The following is a 23,883-nucleotide window of genomic DNA, read 5'->3' on the forward strand; positions in this document are numbered from 1 at the left end:
GCCACGTGAGGCTGGCTCCAAATGTGAGTCCATCAACAGGACAATAACTAAATAAAAGCGAATGCATGAGGGCATAACGCACTGATGCTTTCATCAACAAATAAAAGCAAGATGACAATATTCTCGAATGACGAAAACCAATCTAGAACTAATTAAGTTGTGTAGAAAGGCGGGACAAGTTTGGAAGTGGTCCAATCAGAAATAATCTCTATGTGCATTAAGGTTAGGCAGCAGCAGATTTGATCTGCTCCTGGGAAACAGTACAACAGGCCCAGTGTTTCTCATGAAAATACAACAAAATGAACATTTAAGGAAAATAAGACTCATTGTAAACCATGTGGAGCAATTGATAAAGACACAACAAACTTTACACTCACATTTAGTCTGCTATAAACTTATCATGTTTATTCGGCTAAAACTGAAAGAATTTAGATGCCTAAATTATAACTAAAACTAAATCAAAACCCCCCGGCAACCACAGGTCACTAAGAAAAAAATGTGTACTCTTCGACCAGTTGCCAAGTGGTTGCTGGCGGTTGCTAGGTTGCCACGGTCACCTGCAGTCTGCGTGAGTGATGCGAACTTGTCTGCAAACACCGCTGCAGCAATCATATTTCTAAAGGAAGGGCGTTTACTTTGAAGGCGAATGATCTTTTTCCAAGGTTTGCTGCCACTCAGAGACTAGTTGGCAAGTGTTTGGAGGTAAAGTCAAGCCAATCTACTAGCAACCAAAGCAGTCACAAGGAAATAAGCCAGCAGCCACTCCCCAACCAGTCAGGGGAATACACATTTTTCCCTAGTGACCAGAAGTTGCCAGGAAGTTGTCATCCGGTTTGACTCGCTTCTGTAGTCAGCCTCTAGTGGCCACTAGAAGAAGTCCAGTTGCTGGAAGTTGCCGCAGCTAGTCTGAGGCTTTAGGAAGGGCTGAAGCAATGATGCTGAAACTCTGCACAAGATAGGAAGTGAAATGTGATGCTTTTTATTTTTTGCATGCAGCTGTGAACAAATAAAAACATGATTATGGTTCAGTGCGTTGAGTTGTTGCTTTTACAAACATTTCTTGAATGCAAATGTGCAATGTGTGTGAGAGTGTGTGTGTGTAGGGTGTCAGAGGGACTTTTCCAGATCGCCCAGAATGTCTTGTCTGCAGATGAAGAGCTGTTGCTAGGCAACAGAGCCAGGGACAGGATGGGCAAAACAGAACAAGAGGAGGGAGCAGAAAACTGTGGGAGCTGGAGGAAAGAGTGGGAGAAGGAATTGGAGGGGGGAGGGGGGCAAGGCTGGACTGGGACAAAAAATCGGCCCGGGCATTTTGACTAGAGACCGGCCCACCAGGATAAAGATTGAAAATGTGACGTCATTCAGGGGTAAAACCGCAAAGGATTCTGGGAACTTGTGGCAAGAGGTACTGGCGCACGCAGGCTTTCAATTGAACTCAGTTACACAGCGATAAAAAGAAACCCAAAAAATGGCAAGAAGCTGTTGTATTATTAACTGCAATAGCCGGTCACATGACAGCCACGGGAAGCCGACGGGTAAAGAGATCGTTTTTTTTTTATCGGATTAAGTCGTTGAAGAGAAATTTTTTAAGCCATGTTTCCGAAGTAAGAGCCAACGGATGGTCTGGATATACCAAATATAACGTCTCAGAACACTCCAGCTCACATGTTAGTCTGCTCCAAGCATTCCCACAAAGGTCAGAGTTTTGTAGTAGTTAATACGTCATTTTTCTTAACATAATTGGTGATATAGGTTACAAGCAAGTCTGAACAGAAATTGTTGCGCTATGCTCCTTTGTTTATTGTGTTTATTGTGCATTAATAGTGAATTGTCCTGACACAATATTGCGTTTCGCTTCTGTTATTACCATGGTACATTGACAAAAATATATACTTTTATTCACAGGGTAAAACAGTTGTTTTGTATCACTAATTGTCCAGTGCGATTACAGCATACAATATTATTGTCACTGCTACATTTCTGTAATGCTACCAGAAATTATTTCCACTACTAATTAATTACCGTTGAGCTCAAAGGTTATGCTAATAAACGGTTAACGAATGTGTATCTATGAGACGATTTGTGAGACTGGTAAACTTACCTTTGTTCCTACGATGGTCTTTCGTTCTACACGGTGCATTTCAAGGTCCTGTACCCATCCGTCGGTAAACTGTACCTGGGCTTGTTGCAGTGACCTGAAGTTACTAAACTTCATGAGTGCATGCACTCACTCCAAGAACCGTATAATTATAAATATGAACGTGGTGAAAGTTGGGCAGCACGCTAACGTCTTTTGTCCACTCTGTGTGCTCGTAAGGGTCTAACCCTTTCACTCCTTTGATTTTTTCCTCGAATCTTTTCTTTGTCTTTTCGTCGAGTCTGTCTTTGTACGGACCGCATTGTTCTCCTTTTGTTTTTGTACATTCCTTTTTGTGCGTCAAAGAAAAAACAAGAAGGCATTGGAACCGGAGAATGAACGTTTTGCTGCTTGCATTTGATGCGGTACTTGGATTGTTTTGCCACGAGTTCCCGGCATGCAATGCGCAAAAATCACGTGATTGCTAAACAAGGGAGAGGGTGCATCCGGCCTCCTCGGCTGTAATTGGTCCAGCCCAGAGTCGATCATGACCAATCCGGTTGTTCAGTGATGACGCGACGAATCCTACTTCCGGGTCTAAAGTTGTCTGCGTTTAATATGGCTTTTGTGTTGTTAACATGTTTAATGTTATGTATTTTCTTCTATTTGATCTCAAAAAGCTCCTAAAACAGTAGGTGATCACTGTTGACCTCCCTCGGCTTTTATTACCGCTAATCATTTATTTAAGCTCAGTTTTTAAAACCTTAGGATGTAACTACAGCCCAGCCCATGCAGCAGTATATGAATGACTAACCTCGTATTGTGGATGGATTATCTCAGTTGTTCTCCTGGTTGAAGTTTGGTCCTTTTACAGCATCCTGCCATGCGATTACATTTGTTCCTGACCACCGAGAACACTCACGTTAACTTTTATCGAGTGGAAAAAAAGTTAGCTTGTTTATATTATGCTAACATACCTGTGTCGCTAGCGGTCACGTAGCACATCATTATATACCAGCTAGCCCAACTTCAGTAACCCTACAAACGTCACTGCTGTTTAGTTTTCTGTCTTCATTTATGCTGGAAGTGATAACAGAGCTGTACGTTTTAATTTGTTTCCAAAACCCCGCAGTCAGGACATGCTATATTGTATTTAGATAGAAGCTAGCGAGCTAACTCCCTGCTAACTTCTAACTCCGTTAAATGTCATAAATTCCGTTTTCATGGATGCCTGGATGTTAAACTCAATTGTTATGCCTGGTAGAGCAGACACTGATCATTTTATTAAAGATGAAAGACTTTAGACAGTTTTTCAACTCTCAGTAATGCCATAGTGATCGTTTGATATATGGACCTGCAGCGGAGTTTAGACCCAGACACGGCTAGTGACGTCAGACTGAACAACAGGATTGGCCAATCCAACACCTTTCATTATATATACCCTTCCTAAAAAAAAAAATAAAATCCAAAAAATCGCCAGCGGCCCACCGGGCAAATGCCCGGTATGCCCGATGGCCAGTCCAGCTATGGAGGGGGGGGCTTGAGCCATGATGAAGACGACTTGTATGAGGAGGTCAAAATGAAAAGCTTCATCTTGAATATTTAAGACTGAGGTGGCGATTGTGGGATTGCAGAGGAGCAGACAGGGGGACGGGGAAGTGTAGGAGGTGTTGGATGTATCCTCTGTCACACACAGAGTTAGTAGCTGGAGTTATGTAACAGTCTGAAGTGTATTAATACATCTTGCTGCTCTTTGCTTGCTATTAGTGAGCTGCCACTCCAGCATTAATAACGGGCTTTCCAGTGCAGAAGATTCTCCCCTCGCCTTCAGCTCTGCTGGCTCCAGATTGCTCTCATAAATATTTCAGCCTTTCACCTGACAGCCAGAAGAATGTAGTGAGGAGCGAGTGTCTGAGGGATTTACTTATATGGGGGTACTGCAGAAGACGAAGATTTTACTCACCTACCCCTCAGATGGAGGTTTAATCATTTAGTTCCCATTTTTGATTTTGTTTGTTTTCTTAAATTTCTGCTACATTTACAGGATTATCGTGGCCAGCTGATCACAACTACTCTGTCATTACCAAAAAAACAAAACACATTTTTGCCAGGCACATCAGGCGGTGCTGTGATTTGCTCATACATAGAGGTCAGAACTGTTATTTATATGATTATTTCTGCTCCTAAGTTGGGGATTTTAACATGAGTATCTATGGTCTTGCCTTGTGTTTTGCAGCCTAGTCTATAGCCTATGGTGCCATCTGCTAATCTGAGTTACTAAAAAGGAGTGACAGTGCCCTATGAAGCATTTAGATTGGAAATGGCAAATAAAATCTCCCTATAGTACCCAGAATTGATCAGTTATGGTAAAAATAAACACAAATGTTTTGGTCAGGGCTAATACCCTCCATCCCTTAGAGTGAGATGGAGGGTATTAGCCCTCAAACATTTGGTAGTCCTCATATCAGAGCTGGCACCGGGATGGACCCTGGACAAACTGGAGAGATAACATGTGTCAGCTAGCCTGGAAACACCTCTGTATTCCCCTGGATCAGCTGAGGGAAGTAGGACCTGGCCCAAAGAACTGGTAGATGACTGAATGGATGGTTCACTAGTGGATTTGTAAAATATACATTCATTAACAGTTGATTTTCTTAGACTTTATTTACCTTCAATGGTCTGGCAATAAATGAATGTGGGTTTACTAACGAGTCAGTGAAGTAAGACTGAAACAAAACATCACAAACTGAAGCCAACAGCTGACGTGACTTTCTAGCCAATAATGGAAGTGTAAGTTGATAAACCCACCCTGTTATCGATATATGGCTCCCAAACACCATCTTTTTTTATACAGTCCATGGTTGCATCCTTTTATCACAGTCTTGTGCTTTCGCAGAAAGTAGTTTTTGTTAATCTCATCCCAAAATATGTTAGGTGGGTTTCAGAGTCTGTGCTCACAGTAAGACATCACACCGATCACCAATGAGTCATTTTAAAGCAGTACGTCCCCCACAGAGTTGCAGGAAAACACACAAGTCAGCTTTTAAAAAAAACAAAACAAAAAAACCCACACACACAAAGTGGCATCTCAGTTCATGTTTGTGTTTTTATTGGAAAAACAAAATGTAAAGACGAGCATGTACATCTTGGAATGCAGATCAACTGAACCAAACAGAACAGCTGGACTGGGCCGGGCCTCGCCACACCCATACACACAACCACACACACACGCACGCACACGCACAAACAGAAGATAGAAACACCGCAAAGCACCGACCCCCGTCCCCACTAAAGTGAACTTGTGTACACACACAGCATTTGAGGCAATGACATTTTATTCTTTCATCACTTCCTGTTAATCTAAAACCATTTGTTTACTCAATGTTGCGTCAAAAGCTGCTTGTGTATGTCGATCATCTTTAACCAACCGCCCTGAAACCCTACGACACACTCGCCGCCCAACATGGCTCAAAATCGTCACCCTGCCTTGAACAAAAGGTGAACACACGAAGGAAAAGTGACATGCCCGAAACACAAGATCTAAAATGACTTCTTATTTATTCTATTTTTATGCTTTTCTTAAAAATATCTGACTTCACTCAGGTAAGCAAACTGTGAAAGCTTCTTCCTTCGCTCAGCTAACCAACACCTCCTAGGCCGACCTGAGGACCACCGACTGCTTTCTCCTGCTGTGCTCTCGACGCTAACCCACGAAAAGCCTCATGCATGAAGAACAGAAATGAAAGAAGACAGGAAGTCGAGGAAGAAAGGCGATCGGCCGTCCCGAAACATCGCAGTGACGTCAGGAAGCCAGCTGCGCGGCGACCGCTCGGCTGTTGAGTTGAGATCTGATTGGGCAGCTCGGCGCTGAGATGGGAGAGGGGAGTGGGACGGAGAGGTGGGGGTACAAGCCAGTACATGCAGATTCAGTTAGGTTTTGTTTTTTTCCTTTTTGTGAACTTGTTTAATATGGACAGATCTGAGATTTTGAACATTCAGTTTAAGTTGTTGATACAGAACAGTATGATTAAATGTAGATTTTTGCAATAAGAGGTAAGTGAAACTTTTGACAGATTCTTTGTCTTTAACGCGAGCCCAGTTCACTTGGCGGTCATCATCTGGACAAATTCTGTGGAGAACGAAGAGGCGGAGAAAGAAAAGCCATCAGGAATTATAACACAGCAAGCCTCAGGACCAATCAGAGCTCTGGAGCTTCTAATAACACTCATGACCAAGCTCACCTTCGTAGTTGACCTGTCCGTCCCCGTCGATGTCTGCTTCCCTGATCATCTCGTCTACTTCCTCGTCTGTCAGCTTCTCTCCCAGGTTAGTCATCACATGACGCAGCTCTGCTGCACTGATGTAGCCATTTCCATCCTGACAAAGAGATGGGGAAAAGTGATCAGACCAACACGCGTGCCATTTCAGTGTTTCTCCGCATATCTACTCTGGATTTGTGAGGCAGGAGGTCAAATCCAAAAAAAGATCCCGTTTTACTCTTCACCACATCCTCCAACAAGGAGCACGCTGGATTAGTTAAGAGTCATTTACAGTGAGGAGCTGTGGCTTCATATCAGAAGTGTTGTTATGAAAAGGGAATTTTATTTTGAAAACTGACTGGCCACTTCCTTCATTCCTATTTCTGACTTCCTGCTTTGAATATGACATGAGGCGAGTCAGTTTCCCCACACAGACTTAAGTCGAGTCGTTTAAATGCTTCAAATGCATTGGGACGAGTGCTGAGAACACACCGAGGGCTCGTATGGAAGTTTTTTTTCCCACAAGAATTTACCAGCTCTTTTCGACTCTTCTTATCAACAGGACGTCTATAAAGACCTACGCAATTTCTCTTGTTTCCAGTGACTGGAAATGGCTAGGAAAAGCAGCATAGTATGCCATCTTTCATAAATTTCCAACCATCAGAAATTAGACCGCGAGTGCCACCGATTGTTGGAGTATTCTGATACCTTGCAAAGTGCCTTGACGCAGCTGTTATACTGACTGCAGCATTCATACGTCAAAATATGTATGAAAAACACTTAAACCAGGCCCACCTTATCAAAGACTCTGAATGCCTCCCTGATCTCCTCCTCACTGTCAGTGTCCTTCATCTTCCTCGCCATCATTGTCAGGAACTCGGGGAAGTCGATGGTCCCGTTGCCTAGGAGTAGGAGGTAAATATGACTCATCATTGATAAAAGGGTTATTTAAAAAAAGACAAGTTAGACAGATGAATCCTTCCCCCGTGTCGAGGGAGGACAGCAGCGTACCATCAGCATCCACCTCGTTGATCATATCCTGGAGTTCTGCCTCGGTCGGGTTTTGACCCAGTGACCTCATGACAGTGCCCAGCTCCTTCGTGGTAATGGTACCATCTCCGTCTTTATCGAACAGGGAGAAAGCCTCCTTGAACTCTGAACAGGCAAACGAAGAGAAGAAGAAAGGACATTTACACTGCAGCTGTAAAGACGCGAATAAAATTAGAAGTGTTTTATGGCATCACCTTACCAGCAATCTGCTCTTCTGTTAGTTGGTCAGCCTAAAAAAACAAAACAAAAACACCAAAGAGTGAATTAATATGCTATGTTATTACCAAGATTGATTAAGAAAAAAAAAAAAGAAATCCAATACAATCGTTTTGGTTCAACAAACTAAGCATTTTTTTTTTCTTTTAATGAGACTTGATTATCTTTTAAATTGAGATTAATCAGATCCTGCCTCATCAGGCATCACAAACAGTGGTGAGAACTGCTTCTGTAAGCACTTTGTTGTGGTCGACTTGTGACATGCAAGCTTTGCCTGACAGAACTCTTCATCTTCGGTCATCATCTTCACAGTTTACCATAGCTTACTGCTTTTACTGTCATTTAATGATCTAAAATTTCCTTATTTCGAAAGGCTCATTTTAAAACTCCAGGATTATGTTACTTTGAAAGAGAGAAAGAAAGACAAACTCCTCACAACATCAACAAAAACACTGACAAGGCTTCAAGGCTTTTGATAATGATATTAGGAAGCAAATGCGGGGATTAATCAGGGATCTCATTACTTGAATCCAACCTTTATATCATCAAAGTGGATATCTGTTAGGTCTGCCACCAGCTTCGCTGCTTTTGGTTCTGTTTTTTTCACATCCCTGCCTCCACCTCCTATTCCTCCATCCAGTCTTAACCCTCCAGGCCCTCTGCGCTGCTTCAGATCCACACCTCTTCCTGCTCCACCACCACCTCCTCCTCCAGTTTTTATGGTCAGCCCATCAAGCGCTCCCCGCACCATCACCAAGCCCTCAGCCAGGCACTCAGCCTGCTTGCTGGTCTGGACGCCCTGCTTTTTTACTTCAGCCAGCTCGGCTTTGGTTCTCTGCAGGCAGTTCCTCAGGTCCTGCATCTCTCTGACAAGGCCATCCATGCGGCTTGATGACGAGTCCATCAGCATCTGCAGGAAGGCCCTGTAGCTCCTCTCCTGCTGCTGGATCAGCTCTTTATAGTAGTGCTGCTGTTCGTCCAGGAGGTCATAAACGGTGGACAAGCTCACCAGCTCGTCTTCTGCTGGGTAGACGGCGATTTTCTTGGGCAGCATGACGAGTGGGTGATAGCAGGAAGGGCAGGAACTGGGAGGAATGGGTGGATGAAAAAAATGGTTAGACATCTATCCGTCGCTTCTGATTGGCAGAAAGGATGGAAGGAGGAGACTTTGCCATGTTTCTGAATAGTTACATATTCAGGAACATGGATTATAAGATGCTAAAAGATGTTTTTAGTTGTCCTGGATGGGCAGACGGATGCATCAGTCGTCTCGTCTTTCAGTCATTCCAGTGTAGGTGGATGACAGAAGTTTTCCCCAGAGCAGAAAGAGTCAGCAGATTGGCACTGACCAGCCAGGTTGATGGAAAAGTTGCTCCACCTGTTGACGTTTTCCTGTGTGTCAGTCTCTCAGCCAAGCTTTCTATCCAAGTGACCAGGCACTGTTCTACCCTGGCTTCAACTGCCTCCAACAACTTTGGAGAACCCCTCTCTTAGCAGTGTTTCAGCCTCCCCGACACATGGACATTCAAAACCTCCTGCGGAGGCTCAACACATGAAGAGCAGCGGAACAAAGAAATCGAGGCTGGAGGAGGTCAGTGAAACTTATCAGTAAAATTGACATTAGGTGTGTGAGAGTAACGGGGTCCAGACCAGGGGGGAGGTCATGAGAGTTCAGTGTGTGTGTGCGTCTCCACATGTATATGCTAATCTGTCACCTGTCATCTCACTGCTACATTTGCAGCTCCCAGGGAGGATCGGTTGGCTAGTCATCTGACCTCCTGCAAAGCATCATGGTTCACACCAGGTGGACCCCTCGGGAAGTTCCCCTTTCTCCACTTACTAATTTGTCCCCAAAGCAGGCCAAACTTACACCTTCTCCTCAATGCAGATGTTTGTTTTTTTTAATTTTCAGTTTGTTTCTAGATTAAACTTACTACAAAAACTGTCTAAGGTGCCAAAACTATCAAAATCTATGCAGCTTTAGGGAATTCAGTTGCACTTTTGAATCACAAGGGTCATAAATAACGACAAGAGTGCCTGTAATTGATTACTACGTCTTCTACAATGAACATGTAGCTTGCAAAGGGGGAACAACAATAGGACATGCATCCTGTTCATTTGTTTAGTTTTCCATTCCATTAATATGATACAGGTATTGGGTTAATAAGCTATAATCCTCACTGGGAAGACAATATCAAGCCTGACCTCATCATTGCTTTGCTCGTGAAAGATCTTATCATCTTTATATTTGTTTTTGGATGAACTTTATTGTGTTCATGGGAAGAAATGGTAGTTTAGATAAAAGCTATAGAAATACAAAAATATTATCATGATATTACGGCCCTAATTATTTAGCACAATTGCAGACTGGTTAACTAATTAGAAATCTATTTTTTAATAAAGTAGATTTCCTTGAACTTTGTGGATATGCTCAAAGGGAAAGCGAGAGGTCGGGCACATTAACAGCACTATCTACATGATCCTGTTTTAATAATAAAAACTGCCGGAAGCCAAACCTGAAACTGAAACTAAAATGGTAAAATGATCAATTACCTGATATCTGAATCAAAATATGCTGTGTACTCATGTGACCCAAGGGAAAGGCGGACACTAATGACGGCACTGATCTGTGTCAGGCCGAGCGATGGTTAACAAGCTGCTAACACCTCTAATATCCAGGCCAAATTCCTCTCAAGGCGCCTGGCAATAGAGCCGCGTCAAGTATGAGGGCTCTATGATTTCCTTCTACAGCACCCATGGGTATTATTCTGAAATGTAAAATTAAACTCCGTGCAGATGGCTTTGATTAAAGCCGAACACAACAGCTTCTGTTCCCTGTACTTTGACAGTTAAAGTGAACTCATGATGGACATGTCACGCAAGACAAGTCTGTCTGCTTTTAAACGAATCCTGCATATGTAAGGAAGTATAAGGAAGTACAGCTTCAGCCTACTTCCTGTGTCAACTTTCTCACGTACGTAGCTATAGCAACCACAAACTAACCACAGGGTAATTTCCCCCGCAGGAAATGGCCTTGTAAAGCAGCTTTTAGAGGTCATTATTAGGTTCGGGGACTAGATAATTAAAGTACAAACTCTGGAGCTTGAATTACATCAACCAATCAGAAGCAAGACTGAAACAAACATTAACAATGTCAAATCTAAGATAAAGCCAACAGTCTTCACTGGGGGTCATTCGACTAACTTGAACCATTCAGGACCTGAAGCGATTTCCCCCCTCAAATTCTTTCTTAGAGGGTTGATCAGCGCCAGGTGGGCAGCTTGAAATAACAGGTGTGCACCTTGAACCTGAAGGCTGTTGGTTTGTGTTCCTTTTCAGATGCAGGCATCTCTCAGATGACTAATTTTTTTTGGACATGATCTCACAATGACAAAAATAAACATTATGAAGAACAGCCAGAGTAAACTATATTCTGATCTACAGACTGAAGAACGCCAGTCAACATCTGCACGCTTGTTCTCTATATGTCTAATACAGTAAATACACACACAGATACAGAGCTTTACATCTCCTGTGTCAAAACACTTTTTTTTTTTTTAAAAACAAACACTACTAATTAATCCATTATGCAGCCCTAATAAAAACAAGCTGAAAAATCAAACGCTCCCCTTCTGTAAGGAGTTGTTTTTCTGCTTATTCCTACAGAAAAAAAAAAAAAAGCCAAGTTCAGAGCCCTGTAGCCAATCCAAAAAAATTCAAATAAGAGAAGCTCCAACAACAATTATCTAACACTAACTTTAAATGTGCTACTGCAGAACAAAAATATGAAACGTAAGACCAAGAAACACTCAAAACCGGCCCACTCAAGTAGGGCATAAACCTCTCCCAGTCGATGTGCAATGAGTTTGACTTCCCTGCTGCAGTGCTAACCAGGACAAAAGCTGCTACAACAGGTAAAGTGGAACTTTAATTACCTGGGACTGCTGTTTGCACTACTGTTAAGAGTCTGGGGTTTTTTGTTTTTTGCCCCTCACATAATTATATCATGCATATTTATATTTTTAGGCAGCAGTTTATGGTTGCATGTATTTGACTTCCTCTCTTTGAAGCCTAGACACATGCTAGCTTTATTATAGACTTTACACTGGGAAGTTCCACACCTTAATCTTATTTGTAGACATAATTTTACCTGATCGGACCGATATGTAAAGATTCACACTAGAAACTACAGCCAGAGTCATAAAAGAAAGAAATGTTTACAGTTTTATTTTAAATATGTTATTAAGTATCATCAGACTACCTGGTTAGGTTAAGGTACTGTTTTAAGGTCAGGTAGTAGTACCTGGTTAGTTACCAGTTAGGTTATGGCACTCTTAAAAACCACCTGGTGAAGTTATGACACCAAAGAGAACTCTGTTAGGTTTAGGTAATAAGGGGTATTTGGTTAGGGTATGCAGTAAAAACATAACCAGGCAAGTTACAACACTAAAAGCCACGCAGAGAGGTTTAGGTGCATTTATGTGCTTTAACCAAAAATGTTTTTTCAGTAAATGTTTTTTAAAAACATGACATCAAATACACACTGAACAAAAATATGAACTACAAAAGGATCAATTTTTATACTTAACAATAGGGTCCTGAATGTGTAAACGCAAGCAACTCCCTCCACAAGCTATAAACGACAAACCTGGGTGGGATGCTACCACTCCCCTGGAGACTGGCACAGTGCATTCATGGACACACAACCCAGGAACAGTGGTGTATGTGCGTGTTTAAATAGTATAAATAGTGTAACATGGTGATTGCAGTGTGCATCCACTGCAGATCAGACTTTTCATCTAGGATCATCAATCTGTACTTAAAAATGTGACGTCAAAACAGGTCAAACACGTTTTATTCTACGCAAAGCGTATGCATGTATGTACACCATAACCTCTGGCCTAATTAGGACTATCAGCGGCTTTTACAATGGTTGCACGTTGGACTTTGACAGCTCTTATCTACAACTGTTAAGCTAACGCCTATGATAATATGCACCCTTACATAAATGGTCTGAACATGAAGGGCAGATGTGCACCTTTATTTTACAGCTCCATGTCTCAGAATAATCAGCAGAGAGAGGCAACTCTCCTCCTGAGAAAATTAGCCATCCTTACATCCTTACTAAAAAACAGAAGAAAAGAAACCACCGGAAAATCAGACTATCGGCGAGGGGATCACTGTTAGCTGTGATGCTAACCAGCCAAAAGCTCCACCACAACTACCAACTGTGGCCACCTGTAACGAGTACTACCTCTCAGTTCTCAGTTTGTGAAGGTGCTTACGGCACCAAAATCTGCTGCAATTTCACAGAGTGGGCTCTTAAAGAGGGGGGGAGGAAAAAGCCGCGGTGGTAATAAACTGCTCCGCCCGCAGAGTCTCTGTCTAGTACCGCCACAGTATTAACATTCGTCCCTGAGCGCTCTACTACGGAGATATTTCAACCCCGCATCTGGCTTCCAGTCAAGTTCACACAGCTTAAATCCACACACATCTCAAGGCACGGCTGGTTAAAATACTCACCATGTCTGTGCGGAGTTCCAACAGCGGGTCTGCTAACGCTACGGGGGAACAGAGGGAAATGGACGGTCGCCACAGAGCAGGAGGGCTGGCTGCTGCTTGGGGGCGGGTACGCAGGACAAAGCACCGCCGCACAGCTCTCACGGTATTCCTCCGCAAAGACCAGTGAGTATGGCTCCCGCGCTCGCTGCACGCGTTCATACGCACCATCTTGTCATTTTTAATTTAAATCCAGAGAAGTTAGGAGTTTGAATAACCGCACTTAGTTAGAAATCAGGAAGGAAATCAAAGTGGAACTGTTTTTCAATTGAATGGTAAGGTCTATATTATTACAATGCTTGGGTAGGTTGGTGGTGTTGGGAGTACATATACTTTAGGAAAGGATGTGATACAAGAGGTCCAGGCTTCGTTTCTTTTTATTTTGCCAGGAAAATAGGAAACGGCTTCGGAAATTTAATGAAACATGTGCAAATATGCACAAAAATATAGTACACAAGTCTTGTCCTGTCTTCCTCCATTTGCCACTAGCCAGTCATGGCAGATGGCTGCCCCTCCCTGAGCATGGTTCTGCTAGTGGTTTCTTCCTGTTGAAAGGGAGTTTTTCCTTCCCAAGGTCGCTAAATGTTTGCTGATGGGGGGTAGACACTCACTGTTGTACTCTCTATTCTGTATATATTGACAAACACTCCAAAAGACCAGTTGTGTAATTTTGTTCTGTTTCTCTTCATTAAGAATAACTTCTTGATAGCCAATCTTCCACAGAGACCGTTTCTGATAACGCTTTAATGAACAGGAGATGGATCTACTGAAGCTCCAGATGCATCTCTCAGGTCCTGTGTTAGGTCTTTACTGGGTTTTTTGTTCCCCTGTTTCTTAAATACTTGACTCTTGGATATGGTTCATCTGCTGTAGATATTTTTTAAGGTCGGCACTTCTTCTCTTGTCTTTGACTTGTCCCATTCTCTCATTATTTTCTAAGGAACCACAATGCTGAGATGCCTAAAGATACAAATGATCTGTAGACACAACACTGGTCTGGTTCATCCTGTGAGTGAGGTGCCTTTTCATCCTTGAATGATTCACTGCTCAGTATTGAGTGGCTTGATAAACAAGTAAAATATGTTATTTTGAAAATGGTCGGGTACAAACAGCCAACGTCCAAAGAAAACAAGAAAGATCTTCAGAAACTCTGGAGAACTATAACTTCACTGTCAATGTAAATGTGCTTTTGCAGAACATTTGCTGCTTGAGTTTCAAAATTTAAATGTAGGAATAACATAAAATGTTGCTTTTTAAATGACTATAAGGACTTTTTTTTTTATGTATTTAAAACATGAATGTGAATGACAAATATGCTGTAGGCTTTAAATTTTTTAAGTGGGACACCTGGTCACCCTAGTTGCAGGAAATGTTGAGCTTTAAGTATCCATCACCTGGACATGGTATGTTATTTCACCATTTTTGACAATGTGGTGGAGTCGGGGGATCATAGCACTGAGCTTACATCATGGTGGATGACCCACTCTACCTGTTAAACCACAACCACTCATATGCTGCTCTCACACCACATTTCTTATTGTGTGACAAAAGATCACGCTCCAGGAAATAGGGGGGGGAAAATGCTACAGCCTGAAAAGAAATGGTAAACATAGATAGATGTAGCTTCCGGCTCTGCAAAGTGGTGTTCTCATGAAGTCCCCCAAAACCATTCTTTCATTATACTGGCCACCAGGGCGGGATACCTGTGATTGACTTAATATCCCATTTCGGGTCATCACTAATAAAACGTTTGGTCAATTTTTGTAAAGTTTGGTTACTCTGAAAGGAGGATTATGCAGTACATTCTCATGGACATTAGCAAAGGCAGTGCCAAAATGCCTTAAACATTTTGCAATGGTCACCTACTGGAAAAGTTAGAAACATCTTCATGGCCTCAGTTGCTTTTTTCAGGTCACAATGAAAAAAAAAAAGATTTTGGAAACTTTAAAGATTACCAGGATGATTATCCACAACATGAGTTTGCAGTGTACCTGGTTTACACTCATATCTACCGCTCGGGTGTCACGTCTGATTTCAACACACTAGCATGTTCAGATTACCAAGTTTAGAGGAGAAATAAACATATTTACCGCACAATACAGACCATCAAGTCTTAATTTGGGATCTAATTAATTAAATGTAATTAATTACACATGGTGAGGTTAATGTTAACTAGTGAAACCAGCAGGACTGGCCTCATGTGTCAGTCAAGCTTCACTTTCCTCCCATTAGTTATTGCTGTAATACTAAAAACATTTAAATCAGCATGTTACCTGCCCACTTTTTGCCATCGCCACCAAATACAGGTTAAGGTTTAATTATTATTTTTTTAATTGCAGTTAAAAAAAAAATTACAAAATAACATTGCTCACAAGCATAGCATGGTATGTGTTTTGGTGTTGTTTATGGCCATTAATTATTTTCTGTATTTACTTTAGGGTTAGATGGAACAATGGCGCTTACTTAATTTTCCAACAGCTGGTTACGTGAATATGTGGATCTTATATCGTTTGGCTTTAAACATTAGTCTGCCCACTGCACAAAACTTGCAGTTTCACTCTGTACAATTTGACTGTTTAAGAGCATCGACAGTCCCATTAGGTTGAGGCATCAGTTGGTGAGTCAGCCCAGACATTTCAAATGTCATCTGTCGCGAGAATAATGAGAGGAGCTTTCTGAATATGGTTTGCTGTTTTCAAAATGTAAAAAAGGCTTAAAACATTAGTTTTTTCCTTTTATGCTGAAGCCACTGGAATGATTTCTACATATGGTTTTGGATTGCTCTGTAGGGGCACCACAGGGGACTGTCCTCTCCCCCTTCCTCTTCACCCTCTACACCACAGACTTCAGCCACTGCACAGAGACCTGCCATCTTCAGAAGTTTTCTGATGACTCTGCGGTGGTTGGATGCATCAGCAGGGATGATGAGACAGAGTACCGGGCTGTGGTCGACTCCTTTGTCACGTGGTGTGAGCAGAATCATCTGCAGCTCAACGTGGCAAAGACTAAGGAACTGATCGTGGACTTCAGGAAGACCAGGAAACACTTGACCCCTGTTTCAATCCAGGGGGTCAGTGTTGACATTGTGGAGGACTATAAATACCTTGGAGTACACATTGACAATAAACTGGACTGGGCTAAAAACACCACAGCACTTTACAGGAAGGGCCAGAGTCGTCTCTATTTTTTGAGGCGACTGAGGTCCTTCAACATCTGCCAGAAAATGCTGAGGATTTTCTATGAGTCTGTGGTGGCCAGTGCGATCCTCTATGCTGTTGCATGCTGGGGGAGCAGGCTGAGGGTCGCAGATGCCAACAGACTTAATAAACTGATCCGTAAGGCCAGCAATGTTGTGGGGATGGAGCTGGACTCCCTCAAGGTGGTGTCGGAGAGGCGGATGCTGTCCAAGATAAAGACAATGTTGGATAACACCTCCCACCCACTCCATGACATGCTGGTCAGTCACAGGAGCTCGTTCAGTGAGAGACTGAGATTACCGAAAAGCACCACTGAACGACACAGGAAATCATTCCTGCCTGTGGCCATCTCCCTGTACAACGCATCCACTTAACACACTGTTTGCTGCTACAGCTACACATGTTTCTTTTCCAAATATTTATTTATAAGTGACTTATGTATGTATGTATGTATATATATGTATATATTGTACTATTCTTAGTTAGCGTATTGTCTGTCTTGTCTCTTAATGTTGGTTTATAATGGAGCACTGTAACAAAAAATAATTTCCCCCAGGGATCAATAAAGTATTCTGATTCTGATTCTGATTCTGATTTATTGGTCACATTAACACATATTAAAGTGATTAGGAATAGTACTGCAGGTTATGTATATGCAGAAATAATATACTTACATTTTCATCACATAATTTAGGAGCAGCCAGCCTACATTTTTGGCTTTGAGAAACTCTCTATTAAACCTTATCCAGTCTAAGTATCCATGATAAAGTATCATTTTAAATAGAGTGCTGTTACCTGTCAGCACCTGTCCACTCTCCAATTAAATAAAAACCTCTCTTTATGGCGTCCGTTCAATCTCAAGGTGGTTTCTCTTTTATATATATATTTACATTTAAGGCAAAATTAATGTCATCTGGCGATCCATTGGCGTCATTATGTTTCATGACAATTAAAAATATTAAAAAATATATCAATATCAATAATTATTATGACCTCAATAACGCGACACTAACACGCTAGCGCGGCCGCGCAGAAACTGACGGACTACTTTGTGTAACGATCTTTTATACAGGCGGAAGGATACGCTCTAAACAGCGCGGCTGACGGCACTGGGTACAGTTGCAGTTTTGATTTTGAGAGCCGGATTCTGATTGGACAGCGCGGACCCGCAATGTGCTGCATGCTGTAAGGAGGCTGCTGATTGGCAGGAGGGGATCTGCAATGCGTCAAACCACAACGCGTCTCCACCGCAGTTGTAGACAGACCGGAAGGCGGGTAAGATCTGCCAGGTAGTTTACAGGTGTGTGGCAAGCAGAAATTAAGACGTGTTATCCTCTTTTTATTTAAAATTGCACTTTTAAATGTATTTGTAACAAAGTTTGTTGTACAATTGTTGAGTAATAGAATAAAACTGATATCCACCTGAAAGTTAAAACTGTCTGCATGAATGTTTTGTTTGTTTTCTGACTCTGTTTGAAAAACTAATTGCCCCCTGCTTTTAAATCATGAATTAACTGTGATTAACAACACAAGTTAAATTTTACGAACCACACTCAAGAGAAGTAGACTAAAGATGTCAAAAATATGTATTGGTGTCACTTTCCCATATATTTATCATCATGTCACATTTTAAAGAAACCAAGTAACATACATCTATCAGTCTGGAAATAGTTATAAAGTTTATAAAGTCTAAAAATTTTTGGACTCCAGCAAACGCCGGAACAAGTCTTCATAAGTTAGATAGTATCATAGATAGTATCTTAGCCCCAATATCAGGGGCTAAGACTCTGCACAGGTGCGTTTACTGCTGCTGTTGGAGTCGTTTTAAAGGTAGAAATGCCATTAGAAATCAGAAGAGAGCAGTTAATACTGAACTACTGGGACATGGTCAAGATCTTTCAACAAAAACTATTCTCCAACCCTGCTGGGAAAAAGAGAAAAGAGAATTGAAGAGCTTTGGGTGAACAGTGAGGCAGGAAGCAGCTGAACTTAATCTGAACAACATCAGCATGAATCAATCTCTACCATTACCTGTAATACCACAATGGATACTCCCTGATGCTGTAGCAGATTTCAAACTATTGGACAAAAAGAACAAGAATAGGGGTTTTATATTAAACTCGCATACAATGCAGACATACAAGTTATGTCAAAATCTACACAGATGCATCAAGGAATTCATCCAACCAAAGCGGGACAGTATTTATTGTTCCTGAGTTTAATGTCAAAGTAAGGAAAAGGATCAGTGACGGACTATCAGTGTATAGTTTCAATACTGTTAGCTGTCCAGTGGATTGAAGATGCAAGACCACTAAGATCTGCGATATGCTCAGACTCGAATTCAAGACAGTCACTCAGCATATAGAGAAGAAGAAACAATAGAGCATGTTTTAATGCACTGTCAGAAACATGATGCCAAAAGAAGACAACTGATCAAAAACCTTGGTGATATGAAAGTGAAACTGGACTTAGTTGATTTATTTTGTAAGAAGTTGAAAAGTGAAAGTTATCAGGCCTTTTTTTTTTAAGGCAGACTAATTTGTTTGGGGGGGATTTGAATTATCGATTTTTTAAATGTTTTTTTTATATATATATTTTTATTTTATTTTTTTACTTTTTCTTTCTTTTCTTTTTTTTTTACATTTTGGTCCACGCTCCACACCAAATGGTGGCGGTAATGCAACATTTTGCTGTTTGCCAACCCCCAATAAATAATATAGAGAAGAAGACTAGAAAACTTCAGTGGGATGTTTTTGTCCACAAATGGAGAAAACTTGGGACCGTGGTGAACCTTCCCAGAAGTGTCCGGTCCACCAAAATTACTCCAACATGGACAGCTAATCCAGGTGGTCACAGAAGAACCCATAGTAAAATCTGAAGAACATCTAATGGGGGAGTTTCATGGCAAAAAGCAGTGCTGACCAAAAAGAAGACAAAAATTCATCTCACATTTGCCCAAAAAGATCTTCAAAATGTACGAGACTTTGGGGAAGATATTTGGTAAAATCTGAGGTTTTTGGAATGGTTGAATCTCATTACATCAGACACAAATCTAACAAAACATTTTATCACAAGAACACAGCAACAGTCAAACATCGTGGGGATAGTTCAGTGGTCTGAGGCTACTTAAATGGTTCAGGACCTGAACAACTGAACAACTTAATTGATGGAGTCATGAATTCTGCTCTCTGCCAGAAAATCCTAAAGGAGATCATCATTTTGTTTCCTTATGCTCATAAACTGTGTTACCCTGCAAGAGTAGTAATGGGTAGATGACGTCTCATGGAGTGTATGAAACCTTACTGTGTCGACACTGTGTTAGTGTGCTGCTCAATAGCGACATCTGCTGGATATTAAAAACAATCCCATGCAGCTCGGATTCAAAGGAGCTTGCAAAGAAAGATCGGATAAAAAAGTATGGAGAGACTGAAACAGCTAACTGTAAAAGTATGTCAAATGTAGATTTTACAGAAATCTTTGTTGCAAAGAAATGTAAGTAAAAAAAAAGTGAAATAAAAGTGAGTTTTGTTGGGAAAAATACATGCTTGTGACAGTGGGAGTGGTTGTGTACTTGTAAGTGAGGGGTAAAGGCACAGTTTACACAATTTTTATTAAAAATGTGACGTTTTTGTAATATGTTGGGACCAAGGTGAAAGTGGTTATACACACTTTACATCTCTTTCTCATACCTTTCTGAAAGGGAAGGTCAAGGAGGTGAAGCAGCTTCTGAACCCCTCATCTTCTATAAAGTTATGCGGCTGACAGTATTTAATGATCATGTTCAGCACAGCCTGCTTGCTTTCTAGAAATTTAGACCCCAAAATGGAAATATATGTCTCCCAATCTACAGACTTTAAACACCATTTCTGCACACACCCTGTATCACACTCCTCTATACTCAGTTCTATGTATCAGTCCATTACAGGATAGTGGTCACCTCCTACAAACACCTGCAAGTGAATCTGACACTAATGTGTGATTGTCCTTCTACAGAGACGCCAGATCTGCTTGACCACCTGAAGATTGATGATCTTATTAAAAAAGAAACACCAGGCATGTTGCCAAGGGACTGTAAAAGATGCCCTGGGCAACATTCAGACAATGCCTGCAGATGCTGGGGTTAATGGCATCTTTATTGGCAATCATGCCACTAGGTGGACTGCATATGAGGGAGCGTCAGAGATGGGTTACATCACTGAACCTTTGCCAAAAGCGCCACATCAGAGTGACAACAGACTGCGCCGCAGCACTTACACCACTGGAGAAATCCCACAACCAGGAAGGTGGAGACTATGCCTGTCTCATGGGCTGGAGAGCCACACATGAGGGTAGTTAAAAACAGAAATTATCTGATATATGACGCTAAAATTTACAGCAATCATTATAAACGTTAAACTTTTCTACTGTGAACAGTTGAGCAGAAGGTTTGGTTTTGACACAGAATGATCACTATATCAAATTATACTGTAATACATTAAAATACAAGTACTGATGACCAGAGTACACATATGCTACACTTTTTTAATTTGTGGTTGACATCAAGAAAAGACAACAAAAGTCACCTTGTTTTTAATTTTGATTTCTTTTTTTTAAATTTCATGATAGTGCAAATTAACTTGGATGAGTGACAAAACGTTTCTCCCACAAAACGCTACGTCCAGATGAACAGAATCAACTTTTGGAGATTTACTTTCCTGGATGATTGAGAATGCATCAAGACCAGTTTTTGGATAATTTCTGCTTCAAGATTTTGAGAGAAGCAAGGCAGTGGAAAAGTCAAGGTCTTTAGTCATCGCTGCCCTTAAAACAGCATCTGAAGGGATACATAATAGCTCTTCCCACTGCTCCAAAGAACCTGGCAATTTTGGACTTTTGTGGAGGACTTGTGAGGACACCCAAATTGATTTTCAAATGCTTCAAAATAGCCTCATCAAATGAACTATCACCTGCCCAAGCAGCATTCATGACCTGTTCTGTGGAGCCAAACTCCTTGATGAGTCCTTTAAACAATTTTTTGGTCAATTGACTCACATTCTTGTCCAGATTTGTTATAGACTCCTCAATGCTGATTTCAGGTTGCACCAAGTTCTTGACATGTTCAATAATGTCTTCTAAGTTTTTGTTAGCTAATGAAAGCAGAGGCTTTTTTAGGCTCTTTTTGTACTGAGCCATGAGTCTAGCTATTAGACACATGGCAAGGTACTCGGCTGCTGCCTGAGATGACACTGACAATTCTGAGAGCTTTTCCTCTAACTTTTCTGAGGGTTTCTCTTTAGACATTTCAGACAGTTTTTCCTCTAACTTTTCTGAGGTTTGCTCCTCAGACTTTTCCGAGGGTATGTCCTCTGAGAATCTGTCCTCTGACTTTCCAGACATTTCCTCCTCCATCCTCTCGAGAACTGGTGTTGAACTTGAACAAGAGGATGTTGAGCGTTTCTCTGGTGACTTGACCTGCTTTTCCAGAGACGCTGGTCTAGAAGGACAGGGTTTTTTAGATTCTCTGCCACTTTTCTGAGAATAGTCTGATTCTGTGTCTCTTGCCCGTTTCTGTCCCTTTGCAATGACCTTTTGGATCTCTTCAACAGCATCAGACACTTTTTCGCTCTGAACAATTTCATCTATTGTTTCATCATCAACCAAAAGCAGAATATTTTGCAAAAACTTTCCAACTGCGTCTTCTATGATTACATAGAGGACTTCAGGAGAAAAGAAAACTCTCGATTCAGCTACTTGCTGTGGTGTCCTGGAGATGACGGAGTCTGATAGACTTCTACCCATAACAATTGTGGGAATTTGGTATACACGACTTATCACTAAATGGTCGTACAGTTTCTCTGTCAATTCTCTCGAGAAATTCTTCACTTTCTCACTTATGTTAATGTTTTTGAGCCTTTCTTGGATAATGCCATGTTCTTTCTCCTTTGTGAACTCGCTGTATATGTCACTAAGTTCAGATTTGATGACATTAAAGCTAGTTGGAGTAGCATATTTTATCATGTTTCCCAGAGTAGATGAGCTTCTAGAAGGGGCACGGACAGACATGCTAGAATTTGAACGAGGAGTTTCGCATGCTGAACCTGGGAGGCTGACACTCATACTGTCATGGGAACCTATTCTCTCAGTTTCAGGGGAGTGGGTTACCTTTGACAGACTAATAAAATAGTCTTTGCTCTTCTTTGCTGTTGTTTTCAGCTCCCCTTTCATCTTTTCAAAATGTTTTCCTGCAATCTTGGAAAAATGCAGTTTGCGTGATTTTTGCGGTGCGGAAGGAGCACGTGAGGTAAAAAACTCTCTCACTTTATCAAAGATGATTCCCCCGTTGAATCCAGATTTGGGTGAGGTACATTTCTCACTGTGACAAGAATAATCAGTGTCAGTGCACTGGAGATTGTCAAGTACAATATTGACAATGTCAGCTGCAATTTTTTCTACTCAGGTGGAATACTTTCTGCCTGCCTTTCAGCTTCTGCACATTCCCCACTTTCTGAACTTTCTTTCTTTTCTGAAAGTTGCTCTATTTTAGCGGGTGGCTCACTTTCCATATCTCTGTCATCATCCGATAATTCATCATCTGTAAAATCTGAATCTTGACACCAATTGGTCAGAATCTCACTAACCTCCTGGGTGGCTGATTTGACTGAGATGCTGGACTCAATGCTATCTTTGCTGGACTCAGACTTACTTGAATCGCTTTCCTTTCCCATGCACGGGCATTTCAGTTTACTTGCATATCTTTTCAAGCATGAGAGAGCATGGGAAACCATGACACGCAGTTTTCTAATATTACGAATTGCCCCACTGACGTAAACAGCGGGGTCTGATGGTAAATTGAAGTGCTCTCTGACCAGGGTGACTATCAATTTGACCTTATTTGAAATCTCCTCCTCAACCATCTTTGTCAGCTTTTTAGCACTGTCACATATCTGCTTTGGGATGTTGAGCAGGTTTGCAATAGTGATTGAGATGGAGTCACAAAATGATGGATTTGTTTCTATTTCTGCAGATGCATCGCTCTGAATGACGGGAAGAGCACGTCTCAAAATGTTGGCTGAGGTGATCTGTATGATTTCAGAAATCATATCAGCCAAAACTGCTTGAATATCAGAATCCCAAGCTCCATTTTCTATTAAAGTCCACTGTGCATCAGAGAGCGTGTTGAAGGCGTTATTGATAATCGGTAACAGCTCATCTGGTGATACGACCAGTGGGGTTTGAGTATTATAATCTTGTGTTGCAGACATTGTTATTTCACACGGATTCTCTCTGTGAAAATCTTCCTGAAATGCTAAACTTTCTGAATTGAAAGAGCGTGGTAAGTTTGACATGTAACTACTGTCGAGGGGGTCTCTGGTAGTGATAACGTTTTGACTTGGCTCCTATTTAAGGACTCCCGGATCAAAGGAAAACCACATTAAAGGACTTCTTTGACGTAACACATCAAAATCTTCTATGACTTAAGTCGTTCAAATGCACGAGAATTCGCGCATGCGCAAACGCGTTAAGCTCTTTTTCTTTTTAACTTTAT

General features: G+C 41.4%; 1 protein-coding gene and 1 long non-coding RNA gene across 3 annotated transcripts; one reads left to right on the forward strand and one right to left on the reverse strand.

Moving 5' to 3' along the window:
- Positions 1-6,012: 6,012 nt before the first annotated feature.
- On the reverse strand, positions 6,013-13,347 carry LOC308389562 (calmodulin-1-like). The gene is made up of 6 exons (XM_080871039.1): positions 13,126-13,347; positions 7,586-7,616; positions 7,348-7,491; positions 7,132-7,238; positions 6,319-6,454; positions 6,013-6,206 (listed from the first exon to the last, which is right to left on the reverse strand). The coding sequence occupies exons 1-6, from the start codon at positions 13,330-13,332 to the stop codon at positions 6,178-6,180; spliced, it is 654 nt and encodes a 217-aa protein (XP_080727165.1). The 5' UTR covers positions 13,333-13,347; the 3' UTR covers positions 6,013-6,177.
- LOC308389563 lies at positions 13,346-21,962 on the forward strand. Of its 2 annotated transcripts, none has more exons than XR_013970304.1 (3): positions 13,346-14,169; positions 17,431-17,658; positions 20,352-21,962. It is a non-coding gene; the product is annotated as an uncharacterized lncRNA (long non-coding RNA). The 2 variants fall into 2 exon arrangements; XR_013970305.1 differs by having other exon boundaries at positions 13,350-14,169; positions 17,431-17,633.
- Positions 21,963-23,883: the final 1,921 nt, after the last annotated feature.

This window comes from Rhamphochromis sp. 'chilingali' (assembly GCF_963969265.1).
Source record: "Rhamphochromis sp. 'chilingali' genome assembly, chromosome: 21".
Classification (NCBI taxonomy): Eukaryota; Metazoa; Chordata; class Actinopteri; order Cichliformes; family Cichlidae; genus Rhamphochromis; species Rhamphochromis sp. 'chilingali'.